This window comes from Lampetra fluviatilis, chromosome 3 (assembly GCF_964198595.1).
Source record: "Lampetra fluviatilis chromosome 3, kcLamFluv1.1, whole genome shotgun sequence".
NCBI classification, from domain to species: Eukaryota; Metazoa; Chordata; class Hyperoartia; order Petromyzontiformes; family Petromyzontidae; genus Lampetra; species Lampetra fluviatilis.
In genome coordinates this window covers 34,424,603-34,448,214 of record NC_136277.1, presented here as the reverse complement: position 1 = coordinate 34,448,214, position 23,612 = coordinate 34,424,603, and the positions used below count along the sequence as shown (strand labels likewise).

General features: G+C 58.0%; 1 protein-coding gene across 3 annotated transcripts in view; it reads right to left on the bottom strand.

Annotated features, from left to right (window-relative positions):
- The window catches only part of LOC144931065 (proprotein convertase subtilisin/kexin type 6-like), a 38,959-nt gene extending 16,217 nt beyond the window's left edge, over positions 1-22,742 (bottom strand). For all 3 annotated transcript variants that reach the window (XM_078854976.1, XM_078854977.1, XM_078854978.1), the window contains exons 1-6: positions 22,094-22,742; positions 11,399-11,503; positions 10,741-10,854; positions 9,056-9,199; positions 7,807-7,883; positions 3,061-3,149 (exon numbers count right to left, since the gene is read on the bottom strand). In XM_078854976.1, coding sequence (XP_078711102.1) covers positions 3,061-3,149; positions 7,807-7,883; positions 9,056-9,199; positions 10,741-10,854; positions 11,399-11,503; positions 22,094-22,297 — 733 coding nt within the window. In that variant the 5' untranslated portion in view covers positions 22,298-22,742. The remainder of the gene's footprint in view (positions 1-3,060; positions 3,150-7,806; positions 7,884-9,055; positions 9,200-10,740; positions 10,855-11,398; positions 11,504-22,093) is intronic.
- Positions 22,743-23,612: the final 870 nt, after the last annotated feature.

Below are 23,612 nucleotides of genomic sequence, written 5' to 3'. Positions count from 1 at the left end.
ACACCACCGCTCCCCAACGCACACACACAGGCACACAGGCACACACACAGGCACACACACAGGCACACACACAGGCACACACACAGGCACACACACACACAGGCACAGAGAACAAGCCGAGGCGAGGCGGTTTGTGTCGCCGGTGTCAAGGGAGCCGAATGTTGATGGTGTTTAAGGAGCAGCCAATGAGCCTGGAGGCACCTGTCCCGTGAGGGACGGGGTGGGGGGGGGCAGGGTTGCCCAGGCAAGTCAGGGTTAACCACAACTACTGCTAATAATTATAATAATAAATAATAACTGTGCAACTATTCGAGACAGGAAGAGCCGGCACCACCCGACGGCACGCACGTCTTCAGGAGAAACACTTCACCTCTTTGCACGCACGCGGCCACACAGGCACAGATCCCCGTGAGGCCTTGCAGGCTGCCGGGGGCAAGTGCCCCCTCGTGTCAGCTCATTGGCAGCGACGGCGCCGATTTGCTCACCACTCGGCCAGTCTCACGGCTGCCCTTGGTCCCAATGCCTTCTCTTGTGAATATTTCACCGCCACATCGGTCCACGTGTCTTTCTGTCCTCCCCTGCTCCTCTTTCTCAGCATTTTCACAACTTTGTGTGTTTTTGTGTGCGAATGCTGTGAGTGAGCTTCTATTAAAGCCAACATGACGTACGAGGGAGCGGTGTGGCCAACGCCACGCCTAGCATCCAACATCTCTCCAGTATTGATGCGTTTACACAGCCCACCAGATGCCCCTGAAGGCCAAGCCGAGCTAAGAAAGACCAGGGACTGGTCCAGATGTCCCTCGCAAACGTCGTTAGCCACAGCCAGGAATCGAACTCAGGAGACAGAGTTCACAGATCAACGCACTAACCACTGCACCACCACCGCGACCCCTGGTGATGGGGCCACACACTGACGTGCACTCGCAGGTCCACCCAGCCCACCCACCCAGCCACGACACTCACTGGGCTACCAGGTGATGAGCTATGCACAAGGCCCCCCAACACCCCCACTCCGAGACGCTGGCACAGAGGCGCACTGCTTGCAGGGACTCAGCCAAGCCGGGTTGAGGCTGGCCTAGTGCTTGAATGAATGGCCACCACCAGGGGCTTGCCAGGTGCTGTAGGCGTGGCGCTGCGAGGTGTGGCCAGGAGTTGGCAGTACCGGGGGTTCTCCGGTTTCCTCTTCCCATGCGGAGCCAAACTCCCATTCGTCGTGGCACTGGTCAAGCATCAATGTAGCAGGACACTCCTGAAATATTCCCGAGACTCTTTGAGGCTTTGCTGAGTAAATAATGGCCTTCTTCATTGTTACCATTATTATTAGAACCAGACCTCACGGGTCATCCGACGAGAGTGACTGGCAGATGCGCCGCCTGCACTCTGCCAACGTGCCAACAACTCGCTGTGTTCTGTGTTTTATCCTCCCGACGCTCTGCTGATTGTTGTGAGCGTCGCTCCTCCACGACACACTCCCACACAGCGTGACTCATTCCCTCAGGGCTGCCTCACTCACGAGGCTTCACCTCGCAGCCGCCAGCCAGCTGCAAAGAAACGGGACATTTCCACTAAAATACCGAAATGCAGAAGGAACAGGATCGGGGTTTTATTTTGTTAGCCGACTGCAGCTAAATTAAACCCTTAACTCAGCCCATGAGCGTGTTGTAACTCTGACAAGTAACTACGAGAACAAATAGGAGCGCTGCACAATTGACATGATTTATGGGGAAACTTTACGAGAGCAAAATGGGATTTGGTTTCAGGGGGAAAAAAAGTCCACAATTGTGATTTAGTCTACAGTTTAAAAGCTCGAACGTGGTACGAGCTGGAGTGCAGCCTAGAGAACGTGTTAAGCGTGCGTGCAACGTGCATGCAGTGTGCACGTGTGTAGAGTAAACTACGTGTGTGTAGGGTATGTGCACTCGTGTAGAGTGAGTGTGGAGTGCGTGCGTGTGTGGAGTGCGTAGGGTTCAGGGAGTGTGTTCAGTGGGAATTGGAGGAGGGGGGGTTCAATGCATTCCTCGCAGCTGTGCCGCATGACTCCAGCCGAGGTCTGTGTCCTAAGGAGGAGGACTCAACGTGGTTTTTTTCTGGGCTGCGTTTGCTTTTAATCCGAGCGAGAAACCTCGGCGTGAACTTGCTCTGGTTTCCAAAATTCCTTCAGACTCCGCAGACAATCGACTCCCGCGCCAAACCCAGACGCTGCCCGGATCACACGTGGAGCGGCGGTGGCGGCACAGAGAGACTGGAAATGCGCTCACAACAACAGCTGTGCTCACGCACTCGCTTACTCACCGACCCACGCGCACCCACGCAACAGCCTCAGATGGTGAGACAGGAAAGAGAGACATTGTCTCACTGGTGAGGGCTTCTCTGGGCTCCAGGCCCCCATCTGGGAACAGCCCCCCCTCCCCCCGGTGACGTTTCTAATTGTAACAGGCCGAGCCGAGCGGTGTGGCCGAGACCCTGACAAGTGCCACAGCGTGCTCCCGCACGTGGCCCAGTGGGTAGCGCACTGCACGATAATCCTACCGCAAACGTCAGCGACAAGGAATCTGAACCGGTGCTGGGCACCTGATAGATCGACTCGGATTTAAATGAGTGCCTGGGTGCGGTGTGAGAGGGATCGGTGTTGGGAAGACAAAGGTGGCTGGTCATGGTTCTGGCCCCACAGTGCGTTTGTGAACTGTGCTCACACGCAGCACTTGTCCCAGTCGTCTGATAGAGGCGATGATGAGCACCTTAGTTTTGTGTGTGCAGGTGTGACCTTGCGTATGGGCATCGCGTCAGTGGGAGCATGACAGTTACAGGAAAAGCGACCCAGTGGTTTGTGAACTGTGCTACGATCTCGGTGACCCGGTTTCGATTCCCGGCCAAGGCCAACATAAAAGGAAAATGGTATCGGAATCCGTTCTGGGCCACTGCTGTGTCAACTGGAGCGGCGTGTACACAGGCGCTCTCTAACAGCGCCTGCCTCTGCAGTCTGTATGTCCACGCTGGCAATCTGTAGCTGTGCGTGTCGCTGCGGGTGTAGCTGCGAGTTTAGTTGCGGTTGCCGCGTACCACCGATCCGCGCGTTGTACGCCACTCCGGAGACGCAGATCGAGTTGTTCGCCGTGGCCGCCACCTCCCCGGCACACCTGGTCCCGTGCCTGCCATAGCAACGGGGACAAGCGTCGCAACGTCGTCAACACAACAACAACAGGAGCAGGGACAACGCACGCACGCGGCAAGGACAAATATCCCCCCTGTAGCCTGAACAGACCGTCGGGGCAAATGTTGTTAGCGAGCACCTATGAAGGTCGGCATGGCACACAAGGGGGTCGGTGGCCAAAACAAACGCGCACACACACGGACACGCACAGACACGCACACACACGTGGCCGTGACCTTCGCCCGTGCAACAATAATTTACCAACCCCCCCCCCTGCCCCCCCCCGGCATAAACACGAGACCAGCGGCGCGCACACACTTCATGCCGCGTGCCGACAAGAGACAGCACCACCGGACCGACGTCAACATTCGGAAGGGAAGACGCTCCCAGCATGCGGGGCCAGACGCCGGACTTCTCGAGAAGCGTTGCATCAAAGCAGACGTTGAGAACACCAATATATTGTTTGAAAGAACTTGTTTTTACATTTATGCCCGAATATCTCAAATACCGTGTCTGTATTTACAGACACGGTATTTGACATATTCGGGCATAGGCTCTGGAGTCCGTGGCCATCGCCAGTCTCGACTTCAGCCGTGGCGACTTCCAGGCGGCGAGGATGACCTCGCAGCCACGAGAACTCCCCCACGGGAACACGCGAAATGTGGCTCCCCGATCCGAGCCCACCTCTAACAGACTGTCGGGGCCTTAGGTGCTGTTAGCGGGCACCTAAGGACGCCGGCACGGCGCCCCATGGGGTTGGTGGACATCACGGCCGGCCGCTTTTGCCTCCCGAGTGTTGCCGTTACGCACCGAACCAGGTACTGATTCGAGGCCGAGTCGACCTAGGGGTGTCCCCAAGCTGGTTTAAATATTTGCCACCGATAGTGATCGTGAGCGGGAATCAAACTCGGCTCACTGGATTCGTAGCGCAGTGTGCGGACTACCGCAAGGCCGCTCCCCACACACACGCTCACGGCAGAACAACACCCCCTAGAATGTCACACCCCGATCGGCATAGCGCTAGTTGGGCATACCCATAAAACAACCAGGACAGCACAACAAGGACGACAGAACCACGATGGCATAACCGCATCGGCACACAGCAAGGGCGGTACAGCCACGCTCGCGCTGCGTCTGCGCGTCGCTCCCCCCGTCAACTGCGCTGCTGCACATCCTCGCTGGGAAGAGAGTAGCGATAGAAACAGAAACTCCGTTCATGAGAAGTTAGGAAACCCGAACGCAACCTCTCACCCACAGAACACCGATTCATCACGCGCGCACTCGCACACGCGCGCACACGCACGCATGTACAAAGACAAAGATCCCCCATATCGCGTGAGCAGAGTATTGGGGCAAGTGCTGTTACGGAGCATCTATAAAGGGCAGCCCAGCACATGAGGGGGGGGGGGGGGGTGGCCAGCAGTACTGAGGTTTACACACCACGCCATGTACCGGTTCAGATAACCGTCACTCGTGTTGGGGGCCGTGAGCAGGAATGGAAACTCGGGTTGCCGGGTTCGCAACGCGGCGCTAACCGCCGTGCACAGACAGACACACATGCGTACGTACAACAACAACAACAACAAGCGCCATTCGCCACTAAGTGGCGGTGACATGACCACGGCGCTTGTGCCAGGCTATGTGCATGTTGTACGTACGCACACACACACACCTTTAAAAGACACGGGGACGAGTTATTTGTAATATGTATATATATAATATCAATTTCCATGAAGAATAATACAGTTTAAATAACAATAACATTATATTTACCAACGAAAGTCACCACTCTTCAAGAGGGTCCTGCATTGCCATGCCTGGCCTGCTCCACGGGGGAGGAATCCATGGCAACAAGAGACAGCACCCCACGTGGTGGGGGGGGGGGGGGCGACCCTCCCGTCCACACAACGGGGGGGGGGGTTTTCGTGACCCCCCCCCCCGTAAGATTCCCAATGGCCCCGCCAGGCCGCCCGGCGGGTCTCGGCAGTTTCACAAAAATCTCTCCGCGATTCCGCCGACCCCGCAAACAGCCTCCCTCCCGCGATCCGGGGAGCCGCGGATGCAGGCCGAGGCCGCCGTATCGCGAGCGTTTCTACATTTTTCTCGAAACGTCGCGTTCCATACAATGAACGAGCGCGGCGCGATGGATGACGGCGCCTCGCTCGCGAGCTCCGGCTGTGGCCTCCCCTGGGAGACTCTCCCCTCCTGCCAAAACGCCTCGCATTTCACTCCAACCCAGACACTCGAAACGCAGAAAAGAAATCTTGAACTCCGACCTCAGAAGTATTTAGGCCGTGGTTTTCTCTGGGACAAAAACGTCGTCGTCACCACCGTTGCATAACTGCGCGACCATGGGAATGTGGAATTTCTATCGCCGCTGGTCGAGGCGACCGTCTCCCGATGCTCGTTTGCGTTGGGAGTCGCCGGATCTCTCTGGCGTCGACCCGGCACGTTCGCTTCGTTGCACGTGCACCGAGGGGCGCCATTCGCGTTTCACGAGCGCGGTCCGCCCCAAAGCCGCTCGCGCCTCCGCGGCTCCCTCGTGCTGCCGGGGGGCGCGAGGGAGCCGCGGAGCTACACGGCTCAGCGGCGGCCAACAGCAACACGGCGGCACGAGCGCGCGGCATCGCGTTACTGCGCGCCCCCGCTGGACCCCGACGAGAGCGGCTCGAGCACACAGCGCGCATTCAATGTCCCCGCACGCACAGCGCGGGTCACATCCGCCGGGAGCTAACAGCGCTGGGGGGTGGGGGGGGGGGGTAGGGTGGCGGCACGGGGAGGAGTTGGGGGGCCCGGGACGGTGATGAGTGGCACGAGAAAGCTGCAGTTCACTCCGGGAGGCGTACGGAGGTGTTGGACGGTGCGAGGTATTGAGCGGGGCAGCGAGTTGTTCGGCAGCGGGTCGAGATGTCACGTGGTGCCAAGAGGTAGCAGCTGACAAAGGTGTTGGGTGGCACAGGCAGGTGATGAGTTGTCAAAAGGTTGTCATGGACGGCATGAGATGGTGGTGGTTGGCTCAAGGTGGGATTGGAACTGCGTTGGGGTGGCGGTGCCCGTGTGTGACCTCGCTGTCCGATGCGCGTTCGGGATGTGCGGCGTGCCGTTTGGCACGATGTCCGACGTTTCGCTTCATGTGCTGGAAAGCTCCCTGAAGAAGCTCCCACCCAGCACGTGGAGCAAAACGTTGGACACTAAGCAAGACGCACGATCGGAGAGGTGCGCAGCACAGGCGCGGAAACTGTCGTGATACGTGCGACGCGCTCGTCGCACCAAATCACGAGCGCCAACTCCCAGCGCAGCCGCGAGCGGCTTCGGGGGACTTTGTTTGGGGAGCCGGGCCGCTCGTCACACGAGGGTGGCGGCGCCGCGCGTGTGGCGACCGACCCGCCAGCCCTGCCGGCCCCTGCCCTCGCTTACAAAAACCACACCGGCGCTTTCTTTCGGAGTCGTTCAATAATTTTCGATGGCTTGTTGCCAAGGCTCATGTTTTTAAATTGATCTTTTATCTTCGCTGAAGACGCAAGCGCCACAGGGGGCAGGAGATTCCCTCGCACCTAGAGGCTGCCCCCGGGGTAACACCATCGTGGGGACTGCCTTCTGAATAGCGCTTCGTTATTCTTGAGTTGCTGCTATTGAGTTATTTTAAAATCACCCCAGGCTCCTCACGCATGGCTACCCCCCCCCCCCCCCCCCCCGCTAGGGATGGAGTCTCTCACAACAGCAGGACCACTCACCGCACACATCCTCAGCGCACACCCACTCAGCGCACACCCACTCACCGAACAGTCCCTCACCCCACAGCCTCCCACCCATCACCCCGTGTTCCCGTACAAACGCTGTCCCAATATTTGCTCGGCCAAAAGTCAGCCGGTCCACCCGGTCGCAACACAACAACAACAGCAGCGGCGGCAGCAGCCTTTGATGGCACAGAGTCTCGTGACTCGTTTGGGAGAGGGTTCCGCTCGGGGTGTTTGGCCGATTCGCGGTGGAGGAAAATTCCACCGTGTGTGTGTGGGGAGCAGTGGCCCAATGGTTAGCGCACTGTGCTACAAATTAGGCAAACGAGGTTCGATTCCTGCTCAGAGTCAATACCAGGGACGATAATGATCTAAACCGATCCTGGGCCTCCCTGAGGTCGACTCAACCTGCAATGAGTAACTGGCGCGACGTGTGAACATCAGCACCGCGGAGACAAAGGCTGTCCACCGACGCCCTTCGTGTGCCGTGCCAGCCTTCATCGGTGCTACTCGTGAACAGCACTTGCCCAAAAAGTCTGGTAAGGCCTCTTGGGTATCTTTGTCTTCGTCTTTTGGAACCCCGAGTGCCTTAAGAAGCCACGCGCACACCCGGGAGAATCGGGTCGAGAGGTTTCAGTCACCCACTGCTTGTACCGACTGCGGAAAATCGGCCACTTGTCAGCAATGGGTTGCGGTTCGCTAAGCGACCCATCAACCCTGAATCCGAGTCACCGGATCACAGGAGCACGGTGCCGCAGAGAGCTCGCAGGCGCCCCAGGGCCGCACACCCCGGCGACATCATCACGCACCCCGCCGGGATGGCACACCGCCTGCACACCGCCTGCACACCCCCCGGTCTGCACCCCCCCCCCCCCCCCCCCACTTTTGACCGCACCCTCCCTGGGACCGCACCCTCACTTGTTCTCGTTGCTGATGTCGTAGCGAGGCATGGGGTCCAGGTCATCTCCGTTCACGTCGTAACTCGCCAGTGGATCCTGCCAACAAATCACAACGACAATGATTTGGACGACGATGATTTGGAGATGATGACCGCATGCATCGTTTACGCAAAAGAAAGCGTCCGCCACGTCAGGATCCACACGGCCTCCACAGGCTGTAGGGGCAAGTGCTGTTCACGAGTAGCACCGATGAAGGCCGGCACGGCACACGAGGGCGTGGGTGCCCAACACCACGCCCGACCACCTTTGTCTCCCCAGTGGTGATGTTTACGCACCGCACCAGGTACTCATTTGAGATTGAGCAGATCTAAGGGAGGCTCAGGACAACGTGCTCCCCTCTTGCACCGACACACACACACACACCACACTCCCACCGACACACACACCACACTCCCACCGGCACACACACACCACACCACACACTTGCAGGTCCTCATTAACGCCCCTTTGTGTGGTCCAGTGAGGCACCGCCCCCCCTGCTCCCCCTACCCTCTGGGTCCCCCAGAACCGGGGTCCACAGGAATGTTGAGAGTCAGACGCGGGAATCTGCTGCGGCACCACTGTGTGTGTTACATTATAAAAACACGCTCCACACGCACACACATAACCACACACACAACCACACACACAACCACACACGCAATACTACACACACACAACTACATACACACACACAACCACACACACACACACACAACCACACACACAAATCCACACACACAAATCCACACACACAACCGCACACACATCCACGATCTCCCGTGTCGCCCCGCAGACCACTGGGGCAAGTGCTGCGAACGAGCGCCTATGAAGGCCGGCACAGCACACGAGGGGTGAGTGGCAAAACACCACGCACGGCCGCCTTTGTCTCCCTCGTGGCGATGTTAACAAACCGCACCAGGTACTTATTTGAGGCCGAGTCGACCTAGGGGAGGCCCAGGACCGGTTCAGATAATCGTCACCGGTGTTGGCCGTGAGCGGGAATCGAACCCGGGTCGCCAGGTTCGTAGCGCAGCGCGCTAACCGCTACACCACCGCTCCCCACGTGTACGCCCATGTACACGCACACACCCGTACACGCACACCCGCAGGCACACACACCCACAGACCCACAGACACCGCACACCCACAGACCCACAGACTCACAGACCCACAGACCCACAGACCCACAGACGCACAGACCCACAGACGCGCGCGTGCACCCTCACGTAGTTGTCGACGAGGTCGGGGTGGTTGCGCTCGATGCCGTCGTCCAGGATGGTGACCACGACGTTGCGGCCCGTGTAGCCGCGCCGCCACGCCGCCATCACGTTCATGTCCGAGCGACAGTTGTAGCCTCTGTCACTGCAGTTCTACAGCAGCACGGGGGCAGCACGGGGGGCAGCACGGGGGGCAGCACGGGGGGCAGCGTGGGGGGCAGCACGGGGGGCAGCACGGGGGGCAGCACGGGGGGCAGCGTGGGGGGCAGCGAGGGGGGCAGCGAGGGGGGCAGCGAGGGGGGCAGCGAGGGGGGCAGCGTGGGGGGCAGCGAGGGGGGCAGGGGTCAAGATGGAGGTAGGGGGCAGCACAGGGCACAGGTCAACATGGGGCTGGGGTCAGCGGGATGTAGAGGTATCAGGGTAGCAGAGCTCCAAGTACCTCTCTGATCCCACAACCATTGGCATTCGAGTCAGTGGTGGCAATTCCACATTCTTTTGGAAGGGGCAGTCTATCAACAGAAAACCACTTCCTTTATAAAAGTAACCTCCACCATAGCTTCCTCGCAGATATACGACGATCACTTGCAATGGTCGGAGATCACCATTTGATTATTTCGTCTCACCCGTTCCGTCAAAATAAAAATTTGCAGCAAATTTGGGAAAATAAAAAACACAAATGGAGCATCGGCCCGGGAGGTCGTCGCTATCACAAGGATCTACCGCTATCGACGGCTCCTTACAATCAGGGCTTCATCCCCCCGCCCCCCCCCTTGTGTTTCCGTATCGCCGACAAGCTGGCGAGGAGTAGGGGTCCCCGTGGAGTGGTGACCCCCTTGGGTTGGGGACCCCCGAGAGGCCCCATGGGGTGATGACCCCGGCGGGCCGCGGTGCGAGTAACGCGCCGCGAGCGCTGTCCTGCGCGATTAGGGGAGCGCGCGTCACAGCCCCACGCACGCACGCGCAGCGGACAACGTGTGTGGTCGGAGGAACGCACAAAAGACAAAGATCCCCCGTGTAGCCTTGACACACTGTTGGAGCGAGTACTGTTAGCGAGCACCTATGAAGGCCGGCACTGCACATGAGGGCGTGGGTGCCAAACACCACGCCCGACCGCCTTTGTCTCCCCAGTGGTGATGTTTTTACACACCGCGCCAGGTACTCATTTGAGGTTGAGCGGATCTAGAGGAGGCCCAGGATCGCTTCAGATAATCGTGACTGGTGTTGGCCGTTAGCGGGAATCGAACTCGGGTCGCCCGGTTCGTAGCACAGCGCGCTAACCACGACACTACTGCTCCCCACCATGTAGATGTACTTGCGCATGTACACATGCAGACAACAACAAAAACTGCGGTTTTCCACTAAGTGACGGTGATGTAACCACAACGCTTGTGCCAAGCTAGGTGCGCTTTGAGGACACGTGAAGTGTGGAAGGCTTGCTGGCAAGCGGTCACGGGACAGACCCAAGGGTTATGGGTCGACTGAGATGACTGGCAGACAGACACCCAAATATGCACAGACACACAGACACACAGAGACTGACCCTGACAGACCCAACAACACTTACACGCCCAATTCTTTACTCTCAATTACAGAGCAAATGCTGCACTCTCCCCCACACTAAAAACTCACTAATATAACTGGAGCACGACTCATACACCCTCACAGATGTTCTCTCTCCCCACCCCCCCACTCACCAGGTACCACATGCTGGACCACTTGGGGTCGTTAAAGAGGAGCGTTGCCACGGAGACCGTCTTGAAGTCGCGCTTGCTCCTCCTCCGGACCACCTGCTGCTCCACCCACTCCACCTGCGAGCACGCGAGAGCACACACGTGTTCACCGGGTGTCCGCACGCTCACCGAGGGTGCGTGCGCGCGTGCGTGTCTGTACCGGGGGTGCGTGTTCAGGCGTGCGGTGTCAAAGTGGTTCCCATTATTTTGTGTTTGAGTCCCAGTCCTGTTTAGTTACCACCAATTCAACCAGCACCATCACCACCACCCATTATCAATCATCGTCACCTCCACCACATCATCACCACCCCTGACTATCACGATCAAAAGCACTACAATCCATAACCACCATCAATCATCATCACCATCACTAACCACCACCATTGGGATCTACGGATGAAATGTGCCTTGCAAATGTAAAGTATTATTATTAATCTATCACCACCATCATGTTTGCGCGCATGTGTGCGTGCGAGCGCGTGTGTGCCTGGGTGCAAGTGCTCGTGTGTGCGTGTGTGCACGTGTGTGCACGTGTGCGCGTGTGTGCGTGTGTGCACGTGTGTGCGTGTGTGCGTGTGTGTGCACGTGTGCGTGTGTGTGCGTGCGAGCGCGTGCATCTCACCTGCGGCTCTGCCTCGATGAAGGTGTGGGCCCCGCGGCTCCTAACGGTTGCTCGCTTCATCACCCTGCTGTGGTGGAAGTGGTAGTAGTCCCGTAACGAGCCGATCTGCTCACACGCACCCACAACGCCGCGTTCAGCCACACGGCAAACATACCCAGGTTCGACTCCGGGTTCCAGCCGCCCCACCACTACAGCGGGCTCTCAATACTCAGCAAGGCGATGATCTCGGCCACACCGCCAATGACTGCACAAACAGTCCGTCAAGTCACTCGTGCCCTGTCACCCAACATTTAATCACTTCACTTTGATTGACATGCGACAAACAATTATTACGTTTAAATGTTTCACCTGGAAAGTTTCTCGAGAGGGAACATGTCGTGTGCAAGGGTGTCCCTGGAAATGCACAGTGAACGCGTGGCGACACACAGTTTAAGCATTTCATTCTATAACCTACACAATAAAGTGACACCAGAGGGAGACATGCATGTGTGTGTGTGTTGAACTTATTTCGCACCGTACGTGGCCAACCGTGCCAAATCGGAGGTGCGGGGCAAGGACAAGAACACTAAACACAAAAAGCAGTCCTAAAGAAATTAGTTTTCAATCGAGATTTAAAAGTGCGAAGCTCCCAGTGGCTTCCGAATATCGAAAGGGAGAGCGTTCCAGACGGCCGCAGAAGCGCATCTGTGACGTCAACTCTCCTGCCATTCCATGACACGCGAGGGTACACTGCTCGCTGCAACTGGACAAGACCGGTAACGTGATTGCAAAGGTGCCCTGAGAGAGCGACCACCGCGGAGATGGAGCGATGAGATCTGCTCGGAGTGAGATGGATCGCGAATGTTGCGGCGCCGCGAGAGGGAGGCGATCACGTGGGGGAGGGGGGACTTTATCCAGCAGTGGATAGACCATAGCTCAGGATTACGATTCCTCGACGTCAAGGAGGGGACAGGCCTACTGCCATGATGATGATGGTGGTGATATTGATGACGATGGTGATGCTATCGATGATCTCAGGGAGCCGATGCCCAAGGCGAAGTAGGCACTTAGAGTGTATGCGAAATCATGGTTGGCCAAGAATGTCGTCAGTGACTTCAACACCCACAGATGGGGGTTGGGTGTTCGTGCGTCCCTTGCCGGGTGAGTGTTGTTGTGAGTGCCATCTTTAATCACAGCTCTTTCTATTTAAACGCTTCCTGTTGTTGTTTAGGTTCCTGTCCCCCAGCGGACACAGGAACCCCGAACGCTCTCCGCAGGGGGCTAACGGTGGGGGGGGGGGGCTAACGGTGGGGGGGGGGAGGGCGTAACTCGAGTCGCGGGGCACGGTGAGGCCCACGGCGGATGCACCCCCCCTCCCCCCACCTTCCTACAACTCGAGCCTCCTCCGCCCAGCTCCGTGTCTGGCTGGGTGTTCACCACAACCTCGGAGCACTCATCTCGCGCACACGCGGCGCGCGCTCTCTCCGGGCGTTCACCGTGGGACGGGATTTCCCAACATGTGCTCCCGGCCCAGGTTCTGGGAATGTCTCCAGCGCTTCGCTGCGATTGAGCGGCTCTGATTAAATAACCACAACCAGATGGGGGCCCGCGGACGCCGCCTTCCAGCGCTCGCAATGGAGACCCGTGGCCCCGCAGCAGATGCAGAGGAGGGCCTCGCTCAAGCGGGTCGTCATCGCGGCCGACGTGGAAGGGCCAAGGCGCAGCCCTGCAATGGCTTGCTCGCGCTGCTGCCCGGTGGAAGGGCCTCCCTTTCTGCTCGCGGTTGGCAGAGGAGATGAGCGCGAAGGATGAAAGTGGTGGGTCGGATGCGGAGGGATGGCGAATGAGGCGACTGGGATGAGAAGGGAGGCGAAAAGGGAATGGGATGGGGAGATGATAGGAAGTGTCGAGGGCGAATGGGATGGGAAGGTGAGATGATGGAGCTGATGGAGCCGATGGAGCCGATGGATGAGGATGTGTGGAGGATGTGACGCGATGACACGACGCCTGGAGGCGCGAGTGGTCGAGGATCAACTCGGCTTTTCAAACTCAAGCGCTCGCGGCAATCAACGTCACATCAAACAGAGCTCGCATTTAAACAGGGCCCCCCCCTCCTCACCCCCCCCCCCCACAGCCCCCACGCTTTCATTAGCGCCATTAGCAACCAGAGCGACACCCTCATCGCAGCAGCCGCCCGCGCCGCGATTTGCATTGATGGGGTGTGAACGCCATCACCGCGGGGGGGGGGGGGGGTGTGCGGGATTAGGGAGGGGTGTGCCCCCCCCCCACCACCACCGCACAATCCTGCACGGCCCCCTGTCCCCCCAGGGGCCTCCCGAGTTGGAGACGAGGGGGGGGGGAAGGCGCGGTGGTCCCCCCCCCCCCCCACCTCAAGCTGTGCAGCATCAAGGGGACGCGACGTCTTTGAAGGCGCAGAGCCAATTTCAGAGGCCGGGCCGGAGGCGGGAGGAGGAGGGGGGTGGCTGCGTGGGTGGCGGTGAGGGGGAGTGGTGTGGGGGGTGGGGGCCTCTGGGGGGTCCCAGGGTTTTGAGAGTTTTGAAGCCAAGACGATTTGTCTTCTACTCGGCCGGTCTCCGTTTGGAGCGCTCACCTCTGCTAGTGGCTGTGGCGGAAATTCCGCGGCCCTGGACCGAGGGCCAGGCTCCCAGGGCGACATTCTCGCGACGTAGTTTTCATTTGTTGCTACTGACGTCTAAAATCCACCGCATTCACGTAGACTGTGTCTATATGTGTGCGCGTATACACACCGCAGAGGAGGCGGTGTGGATGAGGGTGTGGATGATGGGCAGTGTTAAATAATGAAGAGCGGTAAATGATAACGATTGTTAACATTGACAATGCAGGGTAGCGATGGGTTTACGGTGAATGAATGATGGATGATGGTGATGATAACAACAGTGATTGGCAGAGCCAACTCCTGACCGGATTTGACCTGGCGACCTGTGGCCAGAACGCTGGGCGCAGTTGACCTCGTGTCTGCTCCATTTTGAGCTCGGCGATGCTCGCTGCACGCGGCGTTTTACTCGGCAAGGCCAGGAGCCACGGGGCAGCCTGGAGACCGTGCACGGGAACTTGCGAACGGCGTTGCGGCTGGTGTGGAACACAGTCCCATATTGCGCATGGAGTGCTGATGATGATGATGATGTTTAATCTCGCGTCATTCATGCAGATCGCGTCTTCACGATGCTGCACCACTTTGACCCCATGCGGGGGTCATAGCCCAGCAAAGGTCATGACCCCAGCATGGGTCATCGTCATCTCCATCAAAGTTACACAGCTCCGAAGTGCCCATTCGCTGCACTGGAGTCATCATTATCGTGCCTTGGCCAAACCACCGCCGGACGAAAGCTCCACCAAGGCGCGTCGGTCGTTGGACCATGCCCCCCCCACGCTGCCACTGATGTGAAGTCGTAGCCCTGGGAATCGAACTCGCGCGGCAGAGCTGCTGTGTGCGAGAACCACCGTGCCGATAACGCTCGACCTCCCAATCGCTTGGGAAAAGCGTGGACGATTCACCCAGCGCACGACGGCCGTGGCTGGGATCGGGTGGAGACGCGGCAAGACGCAGGCAGGGAGGGAGGGCGGCATGGAATGGCGGAGGAGTCTCGGATTATCCTTCACATCACTGACATTTTCCGTTTCACATTTCCAAGTTCGTTATTGTGTTTCATTTAAACTGCGGGTTAATTGTGCGTTTACTTATTTCATGAAGAACGTCGTTCCGTGCTGCTTGTAGTTCATTACTCAGCTGTATTTGTTTAAATATCCAGTATCCCGTTTCTCCGTTGTTTAATTATCCGGGTTTAAAAATCGTGTTCACTCAGGAGCACGATTCTTGATGGAATCTTGTTCAGCCCCATGTAAATCCACTGCTGGATGAATGCATCTCCATTCGCCGTGTCCGTCAGAGGGGTTGTTTGACCATGCTTCACCACGCCAATCAGTGCGGCGGTTCATGGGGACGAGGGACCGCTCAGAAGCCACTCGCTGCTGACGTTAGCCGCGACCAGGAGTCGAACTCGGGTCACTGGGTTCCTTGCGCGGGGTGCGAACCGCCGCACCACCGCTCCACCCTCAATGGACTCTGATCTGGCTTCAGGCGACCAGCCAAAGACATCGCAGGAACGCGAGGTCCTTCATCCAGTAGTGGATCGATCATGGCTGATGATGACGACGATGCACCAATCAAGTAATCGATCTGCCGAGTCAGAGAGAGCATCGTCTCAGCTGGCGGATATCTGTGGGTCGCGTGGACCTGGGTCAAAATCTGGAGTCGACCGCAGACATGCGGGTGAACGGGTTCTGGCACCGGGGTCCCCTTACAGCCCCCCCCCCAATTCCACAACCCCTCCCCCCTCCATGTTCCCACCTGCATTCCTGTGCCTCCCTTTTCGGCGAATTCTCGCGAGGAGCTGGACAGGACAATCAGATAAGAAGGCTCCAGAGAGAACGGGGAGGCCTGCGTGGCCCACGTGCAGGAAGGCAACGCACGCGGCCCCGGAGCAGTGGCGCACGTGGCTGGCTCGGGGGCCCTGTGCCGCTGCTGCACCGCCTGCACACCACTCCACAGCTACAACGCTACCCTGGATTCGCTCACCCCCCCCACGTCCACGCAGAGGGGAAGCTGCGACCACCCCACGAGGCAGACCTTGGCTGCGGGTTTGTCTCCGAGCTCGCGCGAGGGACGGTGATCGCTGCGGAGATGCTGCGACTGATGAGGATCGTGGAGGAGGAGGGGGGGGGGACTCAGCCATCAGCTGCCCGTGCCTCAACGCCCGCGTGTCCCGCGGGGATGTTTGAGGACGATGTGGGTGGCCAATTCTGCGGTGTGTGGTGATGATGATGATGTGTGAGTGTTGATGATGTTGACGTGATGGTGATGTGTGGTGATGATGATGATAATGATGTTGACGTGATGGTGATGATGATGATGATGTTGACGTGATGGAGATGACGTGATGGTGATGCTGGGGGGGGGGGGTGTTTGTTGGATTTGGAGAGAGGAGTGGGGTTCCTGGGAGTGCGCGCGACCCCCCGCCCACCACTTAGGCCGAGAGACTCGCCACCACAACAGCGACACAAACAACAGCGACACAAACAACAGCGACACAAACAGCAGCGACACAAACAACAGCGACACAAACAACTCGACAGCTGCGTCCAGTCCAGCCGTACAAACACGACCTTGAGATATTCATTGCTGCCACAGCAGCAGCCACCACGCGTCTACCATTGGGTGGTCACAACAACGACTGGACTGAGATAGGGGGGGGTGTGCCCCCCCCACCCAACATGCAGAATGAAGTTAATACACTCAGCCCATCATCTTCATCATCTTTGGGTGGTCGATAAGAGAGTGATGTACAATGCTGTGGAAATGGCCAGCGATTTGACTGACCGTCCTCTAGACTAGCCCCCGTCATGGGAATGTGGAATTTCCATAGTTAGAGCGATCCACGAGTTTTTGTTGCCGAACTCTAACATTTCCCACAGATTTTGGCGCGATCGTGACGAGGTCATCAACCCGACCGCCTTTGGATCCATTCGCTCAGGGGGTGACGACGATGAGATGACGTCGTCCACCTAATTGCGCAACGTATAATTAAAATACACCGCTACCACCACCACCACCCTCAGCCATTATCTATCCACTGCTGGATGAAGGCACCCGCACGCGGTCGCCATCCGTCACGTGCTGCTACCGCCCGCGGTGGTCGCCGTCTCCTCGCGCGCGTCATCCCGCACGACGAGGGATGTGTCCTCGTCTCTCTCTCTTTCTCTCTCAATCGTCAACATCGGTGGCCGACGTTGCATTCGCCGCTGCCGCTTTCGTGATCGCGACAGTTTCAACAATCAGTGCAAGATTCCTTAATCACTTAATCACCCCCCCCAAGGATCTGTCCACCGAGCACGCTACGTGGGCAGACACGGCAGTCCATCACAAAGTCCGTGCGGTGGTGGGCTACAGCGTGGACTCTTAAGCTCTCCCTCGAGCGCACGCCCTTCCACCAGCGAGACATTGCAGGGCTGCGCCTTTGCCTTCGCCGCGGCTGCCGGGCGCTGGACGCGGGGCGATGCCTCAAACTCGGCACTTCGTTTTCTTCCGGGCAATAATTCGCCACCGCTTCCCCGAGGGCATTCCGAGTGTCCCCCCCCCCCTCACGGCGATGGCAAAGTCCCAGTGGGAGGGGGGAGGGGGGTCTCCGGGGAAAGGGAGTGGGGGACGAATTAGGAGCTGCTGGTAATGGACGAGTGAGTTTAATAGCCCAGTGATGGCGTTACTGCCCGATTGGGAGCGAGGAGCCTCGTTTGCAATTGCCCATTATCGTGGTCACGGCACGCCGAGGCCTCTAGGGGGTAATGTAACGACACATGCCCCCCCCCAGTCCCTGCGCGAGACCCTCTCGTACCCGCACGGCTCGAGGCGAGCTCGCTGTGCCGGCAAGGAGGATTCCACTGCAAGAGGCGGCGCGGCCACACAGGTGGCGGACTGCGGCGACGATGTTCACCGCGGCGACAGAACCACCCACGTTCTATTCACGCACTTGACCCACGTGCGTCTCAGTGTCATCATCATCATCGTGATTATTTCTAGATTTGAAGCTTTCGTGACTGCAAGGATTCATATTCTTAGGTTTTTTTCGGTAAAGTCACGGTAGGTAAAAAAATTAAATTAATAAAAGTAAAATATTTTTTTCTTTTGTTTTATTTTACTTTTATTAATTTAATTATTTTACCTACGTGACTTTACCGAAAAAACCTAAGAATATCGTGATTATTAACAAGCGCCGGGTCCCTGGCGGACCTTCTTCGCGTGGAGAGCCTCGCGGTCACGTGCCCAGTGCGGGGGTCGTCAAGCCACGAGGGGGCTCCAGGTGGGGGAGGCGGCAGAACGAGGCCGATCCTCACCGGCAGCCCTCCCTCTCGTCGTGGCCGGCAGACCTCCACTCTGGCAGCGAACTCCTGAACCACGCCGCTGCTGCTGCTGCTACCGCTGCTGCTGCTACCGCTGCTGCCGCTGCTGCTACCGCTGCTGCTGCTACCAACACACGCGACGGTAGAATACCCGAGCAGTGCCATATTCGTGGTGACGTCACGACGGACCTTGTGCCAGGCTAGGTGCACTATTCACTCCCGACCCTACCCCACACACACACCCCAGTGATTCGATCGCCACGATTTAAGCCTGCGATTAGATTAAATAATTAACTATTTTTAATACAGCGGTGCATAACAGTGCGTCTAGTATTGAGTGCATTTTATTTGCCACACGGATGATCACGTTTAGCCAGTTTCCCGGCTATTTTACAAGGGAGATCCCGTAGTGCGTGGGTTTAGCAAAGATAACAAGACAGACACGTCAACATTGCAGAGAACGAGTGACAGTGCCATTAAGGGATATTGGACAACGAACAAACGAGGTATTTTGACTGTTGCAAACGAATCGCGCGTGAATAACAACACAGGGACACTCTCGATGACAGCAAGAGGCGTGCGACAAGGTTAGGTACGTGTCAAAGTAAGCTCTGCGTTTTTGGCTCTTTTCGGACATACGTGGCTATCGGAGTGACGCGAATCCATGGCATCACACACACGTGATTCAATGCGCGTATCGCCAATCGAACAGTTGTTGGTAATCGACGAATCGAGATTGTGTGAACGGTCGTTGGTAGCCATGAGGCACGCCGACCTGGCAGGAGTCATCGTGATGAGAGGACTCAGCACGAAGCTGCCAATGTCAGGCATTACCCCCCCCCACCAACTCCCTCCAACAGAGGTAGTCATGGACAGCGACAGCGTTAGAGATGAAGATGGGGTGAGAGATGGGGTTAGAGCTCGGGTGAGCGTTAGAGATCGGGTTAGCAGGAGAGAGCAGGGCAAGCACCAGTTAGTGCGAGAGCGAGCACTAGGGCTCGAGAGGGTGCTCGGGCTTGGCGTTAAGAATTCGTGCTCGAGATAGTGGTCGTGTCAGGGTTTAGAGAATTACTGCTCGCGAGAGAGAGAGAGTTCGTGTTCAGGCGAGAGCGAGCGCTAGCGTTCGGGAGAGAGTCGCGGACAGGGTTCGCGCTCTGGGCTCCTCCCATCGCTCGTCCACGTGGAGCCCCCCAGTCGCGGAGAGGCGCTGGGTGATGTGGCCGCGTCCCCATTCCACAGTCCCCCCGCCCCCTCCTGCTACGGACAGAACCGATGACCTCACGGGCCCGCGAGCTACCACGACCCTCGCGGTCTCGTGATCCCACGGGCACCCTGGCCTCGTGGCCCTGTCGGCCGGGTGGGGAGGGCGCTGGGCGGTGGGGTGCGGGGCGCCGAGTGTCGAGGGTCCGTGCGGTATTCCGCGCCCTGCCTCGACACGAATTCCTGGCGCTCCGTTTAAAAGCCTCGAGATCTCAGGGTCAAGTCTGATGCCAACACAGCAGCCCCAGCGGCAGCAGAAGCCGGGGAAATAGCAGCTGGAACCGAAACAGCAGTCGCCACAGTAGCGGCATCAGCAGGAGCAGCCCGAAAAGTAACCACAACTGCATCCGCAATAGCTGCAGATCCATCAGTGGCAACAGCAGGAGCCCCGGCAGAAATAACAGCTGCTGCTGATTTGCAGCCAAATCAGCAGCAGTCACAGCAGTAACAACAGCAGCCACAGCCATGCGAGAAGGCAGATCAGCAGTCAGAAATTCCTCCATATCAGCATCAGCCCTATCAGTAGCCGCGGGAACGTCAACATTTGCCACATCAGCCCCCTCGACAGTAACATCAGCTTCAACAGCAACCTCAATATCAGCCTCACCAGCAGCAAAAGTCGTTGTAATAGCAGCCTCAATAGTAGTAGTGACATCAGGCCCAATAGCAGCTACATCAGCCGCAACAGCAAAAGATCCAAGGCACAGAGAATTGCTGCAAGGGTTAGAGGTGGTGGGTGGGTAGCAGGGCCAACCTCTTCCCTTACCCCCCCCCCCCGCCGGATCCCGAACTCAGCTCTGGGACAGCTCCCGCAGTAATTAAGCCCTGGGTGGTGCAAAGGGTCAGGCCTGGGGCTGGGGTGGGGGGAGGGATGGTGAATGTGTTGAGCAGAACTAGTGATGCGTTTCGGGCAAACACACTTTGTTAAAAGTCAAAATTAAATCTCAGTTGTGTTGGAATCGCGATCAAAGCACTCTGTGGCTATTTTTAACTGACACAAAAAATTGCAGTTCCAGATTTTTTTCATTAGACCCCCCCCACACACAACTACCACCCCCAAAACACCCATCCCCCCCCCTCCTAAAGAGCCCCAGCCACCCCGAAGACATGGAGTAAATAAATGGACACGTGGAAGGAGCAGCAGGGGTCGGATGGACACGGGGATGGCTGTGGCACGCGCGGACCAACGAGATCTGCACCAAGCGAAGGGTCAACCACCACCCACTACAACCACCACCCACTACAACCACCACCCACTACAACCACCACCACCACCACCACGAGGGTCAACATGCACCACGGCCACACGTGCCCGCGTCACGTGTTACGTAACATCATGCGGAGTGTAGTGGTCGGGGGTTTTTCGACGCAAGCTTTGTGACTTCACATATGACTGCTATGTTACCCCGGCAGGGGATGCAGGTGTGATGGTTATCACACTGGATCTGTAATAATCTAGAGGTCGTCGGTTCGGTTCGACCCAATCTCCCGGTGTGACAATGGATACAATGGGCGCGTTCTTGAACTCAACCCCGCTTCTGTCCGTCTGCCCATCAGCATAAAGCGGTAGACCACGGTTGATCGATCGGATGGGCGCGTGTGGTGGGGTAAACTGTGAGTACATCACCCCTCTTACAAACGTCTGGCCAGCGTGTAGGTCGCTGCTCTCTGGAGGGGCTCTCAAGAGCTCCTTCTCGCGGAGACCCTTCCGTCAGCAGTAATGTGCGTACGCAATTGCAGGGCTGCACCTTGACATACGTTACACCACAGATGGGTGTACAACAGCTGATGATAACAATAATACCACCACCACCGTATTTATCCAGGAAATCCTCAGAGTTGTATGGATCTTTGTCAAGAGGGTCCTGCACTGAGATATTTGGCCAGTTTAGTTTTGAAATAATGTGCTTCGCGTTTCACGTGGGGGGCAAACTGAAGTGCCCGGGGGAAAGCCACAGCGCACATGACACCCCCCCCCCCCCACACGGTTTCATGAACCCACTCGCTCTACTGGCTGCCATCTCCCGCCACTTGTCAGCCCAAAGTGTGTGTTAGCGCGTCTTAAAATCTCTTCTCCGTGATCCATCAACCCCTGTGCCTCCTAAGATCTGGATCACCGCGGGCGTGCACCACCACCATCGCCACCACGACCGCTACCACCACCGACTCAACTCAGGTGCCCTCGCGAGTAAACAGCGCGGTCATCAGACGTCGGCGCACTCCGAGCGACACTCGTGTGCGAGAATTTCAGCTCCAGCTCGACGTCGCATTCGCAACAAAGTAAACTCAAAGTAGTTCCCCGATCAGTCACGCCATCGTGGAACGATGCTCCATCTCCCTTTCTACAGCCCTGAATCGATCAGCGGAAATGTCCACATTCTCACGGCGAGATCCAGTCAATGCCACCCACAGGATTAGCCACTTGTTGAGTGTACGCTCTGACGGCACACGTACGCACGTCGCATGCTGCCCACGTGTTGTGCGCGGAGTTGGTGATCGCGAGTGTGCGTGTGGCCTCACCTGGCCCAGGTTCATGTAGCCGTATTTGCTGGCGATGCGGTCCGCCTCGGTCGTCCCCCCCGTCACCTTGACGGCCCAGTGGTTCGTGAAGACGGCGGCGAGCGAGGGCCGCGCGGCGTGACTCAGGAGCAGCCCCAGAGCGCACAGCCAGAGCCACGCGGACGGCCGCGGTGAGGCCGGCATGGTGCGCGGGGGTGGCGGCATGGGGAGCGGGGGGGTCACGGATGAGCGCGCTCGATGTCCACTTGGCCCCTCGGGCCTCCTTTCGCCCTTCTCTCTCCCTGCCTCAACAGCAAAGACTTTTCTCGCTTCACTCCTTCCCCCTCTTCGCTCGTTCTTCGCAGACTCTTCTCGCCTCGTCCGTCTCCGCTAGGCAGGGACCCTCGCTCACTCTGCGGCAGCTCTGCGAAGGGGACCCCGAATGCCTCCGACCCAGCCCGGCTCACAAGATCCGCATGATCGGCGCGGCGGCGGCTCCAGGAATCACCGTGGGCTGGTTCTGGCTCAGCTCGCTCCTGGGTTGTTCACGATGCCCCTCCCCCCGTGCCCTTCGTGTCCCTGGTCCCCGCTGCTCACCTCGGGGCGCAGGAGACGGAGAGAGAGTGCAGGGGATGCGCGATGCTTCCCGTGGCTGCGGCTGCTGCTCAGCGGAGAGGAGGGAGGAGGAGCAGGAGGAGGAGGAGTTGAAGAGAAACACGGGGCACCTCCCCCACAACCACCACCACCACCACAACCCGCACCCCCACCGACACCCGCTCCTGGGGTCCAAGGGGCACCATATGCAATACATCATGGCCAGGTCTTTAAAAAAAGCGCGTTACATGCACGCGTCTTTGGCACACGTGTACACACATTGGCGTGTGTGTGCGCGCGAGTGTGCGAGAAAATGTGTGTGAATGTGTGTACAGCATGGGTATGAATGCGTTTGCGGGTCGCATTGTGCGCGTGTGCGTGCGCATTTAAATGCGCAAATTGCTTATTCATGTGTGCGTGTGAGCGCGCGGCCAAACACACACACACACAGAACGCCCGTGTAGCCGCACACACTGGCGGTACTGCGACTGTTGTCAGCGAGCATCTATTAAGACTGACGCGGCTCACCATGGGGTAGTTTAGTGGTGGTAGTGGGGCTAATAACCACACCAGGCCGCCTTTGTCTCCCTAATGCTGACGGTCACATACCGAAGCAGGTACGTACCGATGTAAGACTGAGCCGACACGGAGGAGGCCCGGGAAAGGAAAACAAATAATCATCAAGTTTCACCGATGCCAGCCATGACCGAGAATCGAACCCAGGCCGGCCGGGTTCGACGTGTCACGCGCGAACCAACCTGCCACCCCCCACCTCCTCAACCTACACACTTGCACACAGAAGCGTGCACACGCGGTGGTGAAGACACCACCAGCACGAACTTTGACGCCTTTTAGTTGCGACGGCTCTCAAAACGTGGCCAGCGACAAAGATTGCTCCGACATGAATCTGGGATCAGGATTCCGGGGCTCCCTACCCCCTCCCCAT